The sequence below is a fragment of the Nelumbo lutea genome, chromosome 2 (genome assembly GCF_056320005.1).
Source record: "Nelumbo lutea isolate HS-2025 chromosome 2, American lotus-T2T, whole genome shotgun sequence".
Taxonomy (NCBI): Eukaryota; Viridiplantae; Streptophyta; class Magnoliopsida; order Proteales; family Nelumbonaceae; genus Nelumbo; species Nelumbo lutea.
The window spans coordinates 67,465,402-67,478,068 of record NC_142685.1 but is presented as its reverse complement, the minus strand read 5'-3'; the positions used below and the strand labels follow the sequence as shown (position 1 = coordinate 67,478,068).

Sequence of the window (12,667 nt, the reverse complement as noted above, 5' to 3'; positions counted from 1 at the left end):
TACATTAATAATAAAAGAGCTGAATTACATATATGCCCCTGTTTATGATAAATAGTGGACAGGAGCATCCAGAACATAAAATAAAAAGACCTTTCTGTCCCAAGGTCCAATACACCAAGAAATACTATTCTTTTAACAATAGTGCATTTAAATATCAATCTAATTTTTCACTTGTTTTTTCACCTTGTTATTTTTTATTAACAGTCAGGTTTTGAAGGATTTGTTAGGGATGAGTACACAGCTCTTCCAGAAACAAGGGAAAGAATGTTAGCAACAGAAGTCAGTGCATTGTGGAGGTATGGCATTCATTCATCCAAAGCTTAAAGGGTTAAAAATGCTTCGTAAGAACAGAAAATATCTTGGATGATTTCATTTTCTGAGAAATCCTAGTATTTGATCTCACAGTGCTATTTGTATCACTTTTTTTGAGGAAAAGGAAAATTCTTATTAATCATAAAAAGGGCCCGCGGAGGGCATTAAACCTGACCCTCAAATCTTACACAGAGCATAATGCTATAAACACTAGCTTGAAAATAGGAAACAAAGATTTTAAGATGAATAATGGGGGTGAAAACCTTTGTTTGCCATTTATGATCTTCAAACTGCTGCTGCTTGTTTATCGGGAGCTGTCTCTCGATCTTCCTTAGATTTGTGATGCTTCTTCTTTTTCCCTACTGTCATCTAGTTTTGATTTGGGTCATTATTTTCATTGGACGAACCATCCTCCACAGGTTTCTTATCGATGTGAACTTCTTTTTGAGCAGAAGTGGCCATGCAATCAGACTTTACTATTTCTTTTACCTTGTGAGTGCTCTGACTCTAAATTGACGAGATTTGTGGATAAGCCTTTGAAGAGGCTCTTTGGCTCTCATCACCATGTCATCCCAACTTCCTTTCTTCATCATGGGTAGAAAAGAACTCAACCTTGTTTCTTGATTCTTAACCGGGTTAACCTCATGGGCAGCTATCGAAACTTGAATTGCTTCTAAATTTTCCCTCAACACAATTTCTTGAGGACTTTCCTTGTCTAGAACTTCTTGTTCCTACTCTGGTTCCATATCAGCATTTTGTCAATGATGTATTTACAACTGTTATCACAACTGTCAGCGAGTCCACCTTGTCATTCAGATTCACAGTTTCCTGATCCATTTCAACAATCTGATTTGCTCCCTGCTCTACTTCAACTAATTGATCTACTCACAAGGGAACATGACTAACATCCTGATCAACAGAAACAGAGATTACTGCTAGAGCATGATCGTATTAAAAACAACACCAAGATCAGCACCCTGTTCACCATCTAATCTTCTCCTTAGTAGTAGTAGATGGATCACATGGAGGTTAAGACTGCCATTCTTGGCGAATCTTGCCTTCCCTCAAAACCCAAGTGGAGGGTTCCTTGGCTGCAGCAGGGACTTCTTCTGATCATCATTGCACCCCATGCATTTCTTCATCTTGTTTTTCTTACAATCTTGATTGACATGTCTGATCTTGAAACGAGTGCAGTAGGATGGTAGATGATCATGGACAATATCTTGCCAGAACCCACCTTGGCTAGAGCTGATCCAGATCCTATGAGGGTGAGCTTTAAGCAAATCGAATTCAATACATACGCGAGCCACAATGATCCTTGAAAGAGAGATTGTTGCTGGATCAAATGTCAGAACTGGACCTATTTCACTAGAAATAGATGGAAGCATGCCTTCCACGTAGAAATTCACTGGGAGAGCAGGAAAACGAGTCCAAATAGGAACCATTGAGGGCTCCCATCCAGGTTCAAAGTTAGGCACCCATTTAAAGAGTAAAAAGAAAAGATTTAATCTTGAAAACCTCCTTAATCCAGATATTAAGATAATCTCCATCTTCAAACCAAAACATGTCTAGATATTGGCAATTCTTGCATTTTTTTTTTGAAAATCAGAGATTGAACCTTTGGAGTTGGTGGTTTGCCATTAGTAGTTCAAGCCTTTATTATTAACTTATGTGTCATCATCACATTGTACAGAATCTAATAAAGAATAAAATTTGGAGAGATAAAAATAGGGGAAATTGAAAAAGAGTCCCTTGTTGAGTAATCATTAATCCATTATATGTGCACCAATAGCATAAAATAGAGATCAAGAAAATCTGTAAAATAAAAAATAGTTTTCTTATTTGCCTTCAACCTCCTACTTTGTTGGGTTTTCTTGACTTTCACAAATTACTGTTTTGATTGAATCCATTTTCATAGTGTTCCTAGTAAAACTTTGCAAATAGCTTCCAATGGTGAAAACCCCAGGATATCTTAAAATTCACAAAAAAAATTATTGTCAGTAAATCCTTTCTTTCCAACTAAAGATGAAACTAAGAAGGGTTCAATTTGAAGTGGCACAAAGATGGAGGCTTTGGTTAAGGGGGAGGGGGTTAGAATGGTTAGCTGAAACAAATTTAATGAAGTCTCTTTTCCCATGAAGCTGCTCATGGAAATGTTGGCATTAAACTTGCAAGACAAGTATCATGAATTTTGTCCAGTATACCTCCCTGCACAATAGAAGGATAGTGCTTTAATAATTAACAGTGGCACAAAAGAAGGGGACAAGAAAAACTTGGTAGTTGTTCAAACCTCTGCAGTTGTTGTAGTCAAAACCAGGTTAAAATCCAGTGAGAACAATAAAAAGGGCAGCCCAGTACACGAGACTCCCACTAATGTGGGCTCTGGGGAGGGACAGATGTACACAACCTTACCCCTGCATATACAGAGAGGCTGTTTCCAAGATTTGAACCCTGGTCATGAAGGTCACAATGGAGAAGCCCAGCCATTGCAACGAGGCCCTCCCTCAGCCAGTGAAATAAACAAGAAAATTAAAAAATAAAAGGGTGGGGAGAATAATAAAAAACCTAGGTTTCCAGTCTAGAAGAGATAAAGAAAGAGATTTTGTTACATGATTGACCAATATTCTAAAAGGCTTATGACTGTTGTAGGCGTCAATCCAAGCACTTTAACATTTAGGACTGTAATATACCACCACACTTCTGCAGCTGACATATTGGTGGCTTCACTCTGGGCAGCTCTCACTCTTGCAGAAGGTAGAAGGTAGCCCTCTCCAAGATGACTGTCACTCCAGCAGTAGGTAGCCCTTTCAACAACAGCTCACACTCTGGGCAATAGGTAGCCCTTTCCCTTTGGCAGCTTTCACTTTGCTCCAGGTAGCCCTTTCTGTGACAACTTATACTCTACTCCAGGTAGCCCTTTCTGTGGTAGTTCTCACTCTGTTCTAGGTAACTCTCTCTGTGATTCAACTTTGAGACGTGGTGGTAGGCTCCGATACCATTTGTTGCATGCTTGACAAATACACTAAAAGCCTTTGGAAACTTGGAACACATCAAGCCAACACTTAACATTTAGGATCGTAATAGATTTCTTCAATAAAACCCATAATTTTTACCTCCTCTTAAACGTTAAAGCAAGAAAAAGAAAACATATTTGGGTTTTAAATTGTAACATATTTGCAATTACTTGGAAAAACTAGAAATTAGTTGCCTGGTTTTATGAGCATTCAGATATGCAGTTCACCCAGACATATGGGCCTTCTTGTGTCCAGAGGAGGGCTTCTGTGCATTGGACAATCCCAGGTTGGACTGACCACCAGTTGACAGCCGAAATGGTTCAACCATCTGTCCCAATACAGTTTTTAGAACATTGACCACTGGACATATTAAACCTTGTTTCACATTGCTTGCTTAACTTTTCCAAATTCTAATGAACAAATTTCTGATCAATAACTTCTTTTCCTGCAGGTACCATTTTGAATCTCTCTCTAGCATTCCTGCAAAGCCTCTGTACTTAACTGAGAAGTTCCTGGATGTGAAGAAAGTATTGATTAGCACATTCTTTGGTCATGTAAAAGGAGTATACAGTCCATCTGTTCAAAGCACCCTCTATGACATGGCTAGGGCTGTTCTGAACAGGTCTCTCTCTCTCTCTCTCTATCTATCTATCTATCTATCTATATATATATATATATATATATATATCTAACTCTATCTCTCTATCTATTATCTATCTATCCATACACACATAAGGGTGCTCACAGTTTGGTGGGCTCTTTATTGAAACCAAACTGGTATCATCGGTTAAGTGATTGAACGGTTTTAGTTTTTGACCAATTTGGTTCTTCAGTTTTTTATATTGATTAGAATATACTATATATATATTATAAATAGATAATTCTAAATATAATGCATATATATTTAAATATAATGTATAGATAATATATGATATATATTAAAAATACATGTAAATATGTACCGGTAGGTTTGGTTAACTGGATTTTTTAGTTTTTTTTTTTTTTTTTGGTTTTTCAGTTTTTGATGAGAATCCCTACGCACACAGACACACACATGCATGCATAGTTTCATGTGAGATTGTTCAGGGTTTTCATATTGTGGTGTCTTTGGGATTAATACTTGATTACCATGGTTTCAGGTTCCCAGATATATCATCAATCAATCTGAGAATGCCAAATCTCCATTTCTTACCAGCTAATATATCGAGCAAAGACAACCCAGCCATTGTTAAGGTATGGTTTCTTTATTAGTTTAGGATTTGACTTGTAAAAACTAACAGCAATCTGATAGAAACAAAATGAAGCCAACAATTAACCTCTTAATATGCAAATGCATATGGATCACTCCAGAAATTGATTGTGGAATGGATACAATTCTGGTTGATGTTTTTGTGAATATGTTGATTAATCCTATTCAATTCTAGGTTCGAAGTATGTAAGAAGAAGAAGAAGAAGAAGAATGGTTTGGTCTGGGAGAGAAAAAGTCACTCCCCCCAGCCGACCCAATTTGTATTTATATTGTATAAGCTGAATTACAGAAGACAATATTGTCCCTCATTAAGTATGGGAGATATAACTTAAACTTAAATAAAATAGACTATTCACTCTCAACTACATAGACAAATGACCAAAATACCCTTGTATTGTCGACTCTAACACTCCCCCTCAAGCTAGAGAATATATGTCACATAGTCTCATCTTGTCACATATATAATCTACTCTGCCCCGAGATAGCCCCTTTGTAAACAAATCCACTCGCTAGTTTCTTGAACTTGCATGAGTTGTAGTTATCACTCCATTGATCACTTTTTCTCTTACAAAGTGGCAATCGACTTCAATATGCTTTGTTCTCTCATGGAAGACTGGATTAGAAGAAATGTGTATAGCATCTTGATTATCACAGTATAACATCATGGGCTAGTCAATTGAGAACTCCATTTCTTGCAACAAATTCTTCAGCCATACTAGTTCACATGTAGTATGAATCATAGCTCTGTACTCCGCTTCTGCACTGCTTCTTTCCACCATTGTTTGTTTCTTGCTCTTCCAAGTTACTAGATTGCCACCAAGGAAGGTACAATATCCTGTAGTTGATCTTCTGTTTGACACAGATCCGGCCTAATCAGCATCTGTATACCCTTCCATCTCAAGAGTTCCTTCACTTTTGTATAACAGACCATGGCCTGGAGCACCCTTTAGATACATGACTATTCTCAGAACGGCTTCCCAATGTGGAACCCGAGGATGTTGCATAAACTGACTCACCATACTTATAACAAATGGTATATCTGGTCATGTGATAGTCAGATAGTTCAATTTTTCCACCAATCTCCTGTACTTTTCAGGATCATCAAACTCTTCACCTGCATCAGTATTCAACTTAGCATTTGGTTCCATAGGTGTTTTGGCTGGTTTGGCACCTAACAACCCTGTTTCTTCAAGTAAGTCAATTACATATTTCCTTTGACACAAGTTAATTCCATGCCTTGACCTTGCAGCTTCTATTCCCAGGAAGTATTTCAACTTAACAAGATCCTTCCTGTGAAAGTGATCCTGTAGGAAGTTTTTCAATCTGTCAATCCCATTGTTGTCACTACCAGTTATGACAATATCATCCACATACACCACTAGCAAGATTTTCTCATCTTTTGAGTCATGGTCGAACACAGAATGATCTACTTGACATTGTTTCATGCCAAAGTTCTTTACTACTTCACTGGATCTACCAAACCACACACGTAGAGATTGTTTCAGCCCATAGATTGCCTTTTTAAGTCTACAAACTTTACCATCCTCCCCCTGAGTAACAAACTGGTGGTTGCTCCATATATACTTCCTCAATCAGATCACCATCCAGGAAGGCATTCTTGATGTCTAGTTGCAAGAGAGGCCAATCATACATTGCTGCTAATGAAATTAATACCCGAAATGAACCAATCTTAGCCACAGGAAAGAATGTCTCCGTATAGTCAACACTATATAATTGAGAATAGCCCTTGGCCACTAACTTGGCCTTTAATCATTCCACATTGCCATGTGGAAGATGCTTTACTATGTAGACTCACTTACACCCAACAACATGCTTACCGGGAGAGAGAGTGGTAAGTTCCCATGTGTGATTGTGTTGTAAAGCAGACAACTCCTCTTCCATTTCTTGTCATCACCTTAGAGAGGTAAGGGCTTCCTGTACAGTCTTAGGAGTGGAAACAGATGATAGCAAAGATATAAAGTGGCGATGGGAAGTAGAAAGGATGAGCAACGGAAACATAATGAGAAATAGGATGGGATGTGCAACTATGTATATCTTTCTGCAATGCAAAAGGAAGATGAAGGTTAGAAGGAGGAGGTGCAATCACAAGATCTATTAATGAGGTCTGAATTGGAGGAGGGGCCGGTGCTCTTCTGTGAGTATACACTTGTGTTATTGGTGGCTTCTCAATGTTAGCCTGTACTGGAGAAGCTAGAGATGGAACAGGAGCCACGGGAAGGGAATTTATAGCTGGAACAGGAACCACGGGAAGGGGATCATCAACAGGAACAGGAAGTGGAACCATAGGAGCAAGAGAAGGAACCTCAATACTTGAGAAAAAAGGAACCGACTCAAAGAAAGTGACATTCGATCACACAAAGGACCAATGAGAGCTAGGGTTATAACACTTATACCCTTTTTGGGTCCTGGGGTATCCGAGGAAGATGCACTTGGTAGCATGCACATCTAACTTATCTAAACCAGGTCCTAAATTCTAAACAAAGCAAACACAACCAAAGACTCTAGGAGGAAGAGGGAACGAAAAAAGAGTAGGAAACAAGACAGAGAAAGGTGATCGACTTCCAAGGATGGACATGGGCATCTGATTGATGAGGAAACATGATGTCAAGACAGCACCACTCCAAAAACGCTTTGGGACATTCATATCAAGCATAATGGACCGAGCGGTTTCAAGTAAGTGTCGATTTTTCCATTCAGCCAGTCCATTTTGTTGTGGGGTATATGAGCAAGAAGTTTGATGAATTATCCATGGTGCTCCAAGTATTCCTGAAATGGTGTTGAGGTTATTCTTTTGCATTATCTGAGCGAAGAATTTTAACATGAACTCCAAATTGGGTACGTATTTTAGCATAAAATTTTTGGAAAATAGAGAATAATTCACTTCGATCTTTCATAAGATAGAGCCATGTCATTCTTGAAAAGTTATCAACAAAAATTACAAAATACTTATAACCATTGTACGACACCACTTTATTTGGACCCCAAACATCTGAATGAACTAAAGAAAAAAGACTCAAGACACGACTATCAACTCTTGGACTAAAGAGACTCTGGTGTTTCCCAAGCTAGCATGACTCGCAATCCAACAATGGAATATGACTTAAGGACGAAACCAGCAACTTCAGAGCCTTGAGAAATGGATGACCAAGTCTGCAGTGCCATTGGAGAGGAGTACGAGATGATTGAAAGGCTACTGGTGGGTCACCTCCATCAAGATAATACAATCCACCTGCTTCATGCCCTCCACCAATCTTCATCCCCGTCTTGAGATCTTGAAACACACAAGAGGAAGGATAAAAGGTTATAGAACAATTAAGTGACTTGGTTAGTCTATTAACAGACAAGATTAAAAGGGAACTTAGGTACATATAAAATAGAGGATAAGGATAAGGAGGTCAGATCAACATCACCAACACCACAAATGGGAGAGGTAGAACCATTAGCAAGAGTAATTGTTTGGAATGTAGAGCATGGGCAAAAAGAAGAAAATATATCCGAGTCCCAGACATATGATCCGAGGCTCCAAAGTCAATGATCTAGTTTGAGGGTTTGGAAGCCAAGCAAGCCATACCTGAATGGACAAGAGTAATTGTATTTTGTTGAGATGATGTCTGAAGGAACTTCTCATATACCCCACATGGTACACTCACCATTTCCTTCTCATAAGCACCAGTAGATGTGAAGGGGGTCTGATCAGTCTGCTGGTTGTCACTAATTGTACCATTGCCACTAGTTATAGCATGGTTAGCCCAAGTGTTGGGTGGACCATGTAAATCATAACAGAAATTAACAGTATGTCCCTCTAATCCATAGTATGTGCATTTTCTAGTTCCATTACTTCTTCCTCTACCACGACCTCCCCCGACTCTCGACCTCCATTACGACCACTAGAACGATTAAACATAGGACCACCTCGGGTTCCTAGAAACCCACAGCCACCACTTCCATCACCTCTATTTCCACGACCTCCCCCTCTAGTCACCACAAAACCATATCTGTCTGAGAGAGAGGAAGACTCTGTAGAATCAATAGAAATTCTCCGAAGATGGGCAAACACTTCTTTAAGAGAGGGGAGAGCAGACCCTCCCGGTATTTGTGCTCAAACAGGTTCATATTCAGTCTTTAGACCCACTACCTTGCCACATTAAGTTGCTCTCGTTATTGTTTCTAAACTTGAACATCTAGAGTCAGAGGATGATATACATTAAGCTCATCATGGAGATTTCTCATGCTTGCATAGTATTCTTCCAAGCTTTGGTTACCCTGCTTCATATTAAAGTACTCTTGGTAAGGCCGATATACTCTAGTGGTATTATCTTGGCCGGAATAAAGTTTCTTAGCATGGTCCCAGATTTCCTTAGTTGTATCCAGGAATAGAAAATTCACACTAATTTTAGGTTCCATGCTATTCCACAACCAGGTCATCATTTGTGCATCCTCCTATTCCCAATCATTAAACACTAGAGAATCAGAGGGGGGTTTCTCCTCTTTCACATGTTTCACCTTTTTCTTGGCTCTTAAAAACACCTCCACAGATTTGGCCCATGGCATATAGTTCTCGGCATTTAACTTAGTAGAAGTCATTTGAACATTTAAGTAATCAAGAGAAATCATAACACCTACCTTATTGTCACTACCATCTCCAGTCGAAGCCATCCAAATCGATTCACCTCACTTCACAAAGAAATCACTATTATAAACAAAGTAATCACCCTCTACTATTCAGCACCACACCACGCACCATACAGCACAATATAATTATGACCACACTACTGCTGTCATGAATTCAGCATTTGAAAACCCTACTTTCAACTCATATAACCAGGTATAAACAAAAGAATAAGAGGCTCATATGCATACCTACCAATCCACACTGCCACATAAATGAAATCCAGACCAAAAAGAAGCAACCGCAGTTCATTATTAGCCGAATAGGAATTTTTGTTCACACCTGTTCACAGTTGGCCCTCTTCGTACCATCGAGTAGTGGGTATTCAGTATACCACCACAACGAACACCACCATAGAAACTGGAGGCATATTTACCTCCAAGAACAATAAACGACCACTCCTTTTTTGACCCCATACCGAATTTCCAATCTGTCTGAGTTTTTCAAAATGAAATCTGATGTGGTGGCGATCCGAGGAAGACGAAGGGCGATGAGAGAAGATTAAAAAATCGAACTGATTTCTTATTGCTCTAATACCATGTGAATAGGTTGATTAATCCTATTTGTTCTAGGTTTGAAGTATGAAGAAGAAGAAGAAGAAGAAGAGAAAGAGGAGAAGAAGGGTTCAGTCTGGGAGAGAAAAAGTCACTCCCCCAGTCGACTATTGTGTAAGCTGAACTACAGAAGACAATATTGTCCCTCATTAAGTATGGGACATATAACTTAAAACTTAAATAAAATAGACTATTCACACTCAACTAGATAGACAAATGACCAAAATACCCTTGTATTGTCAACTCTAACAGTTTTAAAACATGAAAGTGTGACCTGAGGCATTACACTATGCTAAGGTATGAAGTGTAAACCAGAACACAAGAGGTGTAAACCTCCGAATCATGGATTTTTTTAATTAATAAATAATTAAAACAAATAATTAGATAAACAAATTAATATAATCAATAACACAAAATTAGTAAAACTATGAGAATTTTTCATATTTTCAATTTATAATAATAAAATCATCACATTTAAATATAAAATCAAAGTATCACTGCATGAAGTATTATAATCCATGATTATATGGGCATCATTAGTTATCAATATATTGCTTGCAAAATCACAAATCAGTCAAATTTCCAGATTAACAACTTATAGAACTGCATAATATTAACATAAACAAGTGTGTCATCTCATAGTCAAATGAATAAAATGAAAGCAATCAAAGCAATGGTGCCCACACTTCTACTCACAGTTTTACTTTAAAATTACAATAAACAAATTTAGAAGATTTTTTCTCTTTTGTATTATGCTAATATTGTAATGGCGAAGAAGAAGAAATGATTCCCCTAGCTTAAAAGGTAAGAGCATATGAGGCATGTGCTTTATATAAGGTGTATGGATTTCCAAATGCCTCCAAGATAGAGGCAAGCTTGTCTATGTTTGAAAGCTTCTGTTTGCTTTCTTAGTGCCTTGCCTGCCTCCAATGCCTTTTAAAATACTGATTCTGATAGACAAGATAAAACCTTGGAATTCGTGCAGATATGCATGTAACAAATTTTTTTCATTATTCTGCACATAAAAATTGGATGCCTTCTTTCCAGTACTTCAAACTGGAGTGTCAATGCTGGGTCATTATGCATCCATGACATTGTGGTTGCTCAAGAATTGGGTTGTTTGATTTTATTATCTAGGATCTGGGAGCAACATATATAAATTTGGATGGACTACTCTCTTTAGTTCTCTGTATGCTTATGTGCCTTTGTTTATATACTCAACTTGGAAAAGACTTATCCCAACTATATGGGGTCAACTACTTGAATACTGTTGGCATTCGGCATTCCATTCTACCGTAGGCCACATTAATTACTTGTTAGCTCTCAAATCATTTCTCACTACCCCAACACATGTCCTTTTTTCATACTCCTTAGTCCTTAGCTCTTCTAGATCCTTACATAAGAATTGCTTCTTTTTACTGGTGGATGAAATGACTCTCTCTCTCTCTCTCTCTCTCCAATAGATCTTTCTGTTAGCCCTAGATTGGGTCTTGGACTCTACTATTCACACATGTAGCAGGCTTATTCTGTATTAAACATGATCTAATTTGGGATCAGTCTGTTTACTGCCCTTGGTGCTACATCCTTTCAAATTCAGATCTTGGTGGTGGCCACCAAATTGGCATTCTTTAGAAAGTCCTAACAGCTCTAGAAAAATGTCATGAAACTTCTCTAGTTCCAACTAGAGGATAGCAACTTCAAGAGACAAGAACCTCTCTTGAATACACAACAAAGGTCATCAAACAAGATATGTTTCAATCAACAAAGCATGAAAAAGATCCCACCAAACAAGTTTCCCAAACCCTCTCCAAAACCACTGTTGAAGAGCCAAAAAATTCCGTCAAAAGCTTGATGGAATCAGTGTAAAACAGCAGTCACAATGGTTGATTGAATGTGTTCTTGTTCACGTACCAAGGAGTTTGAATCACTTCTTCTCTTGTGAAAGTGGAAATTTCCCTTTCTCACTGTCTTCTTCTCTTTTCTTCTCAAAGAGGATACCAACGTGAGTGTTTAGAATGCCAAGAGACTCTTCTCTCTAAAGACAAAATGAGGCTTGTAGAGAAAGTCAAAAGATGGTGGAGAGTGGATCCCACCATCCACTTATGAGAGAATATCAAGAGTCAACCTTTTTGTGTTTTTTTTTTTTTCAAGTTATGTGTTGGACAAATGACCCCAACACATGAGTGGGTCCCGCCTCCACATGAGCAGGGTAACCCATCACTTCTGTGCATCCCAGATGCTTGGGCTAGACTTTCTTAGCTTACTATGATCCTCTGATTACTTTTGCAGTTTGATGATGATGTTTATATTCCGACCGACGAACCACACGGGACAATCCAAGCTAGCCTGAGCCGCTCCTGGTCCAGGATGTAGAAGCCGCTATGGCCTGAGTGGCCAGCTTGATGCCTGATCAAGTCTGCATCTCCAGTTATAAACCCATTCCACTGTGCCTGGTCCAGCTTATTAAGCTGGATCTGTTATTTAACCTTGTTTTGCAGATCTGACTTCTATGTAAAAACTCTAGAAAACGAAGGTAATGAATAAAGATGAAGATTTTGTATGGTTCTGGGGTGTTTGCTTCTTGCTGATTATTTTTTTATTAATTTTCATTGAAATTTAAGGAAATCCAAGCTACGCCTAAGGTAGAAACCAAATAATACGCTGATCAACCAACATTAGGGATCTGCTTTCAGTGGGATTTCGAAGCCTGCATGTATCTTACATGCATAATCAAAGCCAATGAGACTTGGGGAGCTTGATGGAATCAAATTCATTCTTGGTTTTGGGCTTTTTGGCCCTTTATTGTTGTCTATTTGATATTTAGCATTATCCAATCACTTCTCAGTAT

The 12,667-nt window shown here is 38.4% G+C and overlaps 1 protein-coding gene across 2 annotated transcripts in view; it reads left to right on the top strand.

The window, feature by feature from the left end:
• The window catches only part of LOC148871338 (uricase-2-like), an 88,571-nt gene that overhangs the window by 52,276 nt on the left and 23,628 nt on the right, over positions 1–12,667 (top strand). The window contains exons 5-8 of one of the 2 annotated variants that reach the window (XM_088970620.1): positions 205–296; positions 3,778–3,948; positions 4,466–4,559; positions 12,109–12,379. In XM_088970620.1, coding sequence (XP_088826746.1) covers positions 205–296; positions 3,778–3,948; positions 4,466–4,559; positions 12,109–12,192 — 441 coding nt within the window. In that variant the 3' untranslated portion in view covers positions 12,193–12,379. Of the gene's footprint in view, positions 1–204; positions 297–3,777; positions 3,949–4,465; positions 4,560–12,108; positions 12,380–12,667 lie in introns of those variants that run through there. The other variant, XM_088970619.1, reaches the window with a different exon arrangement.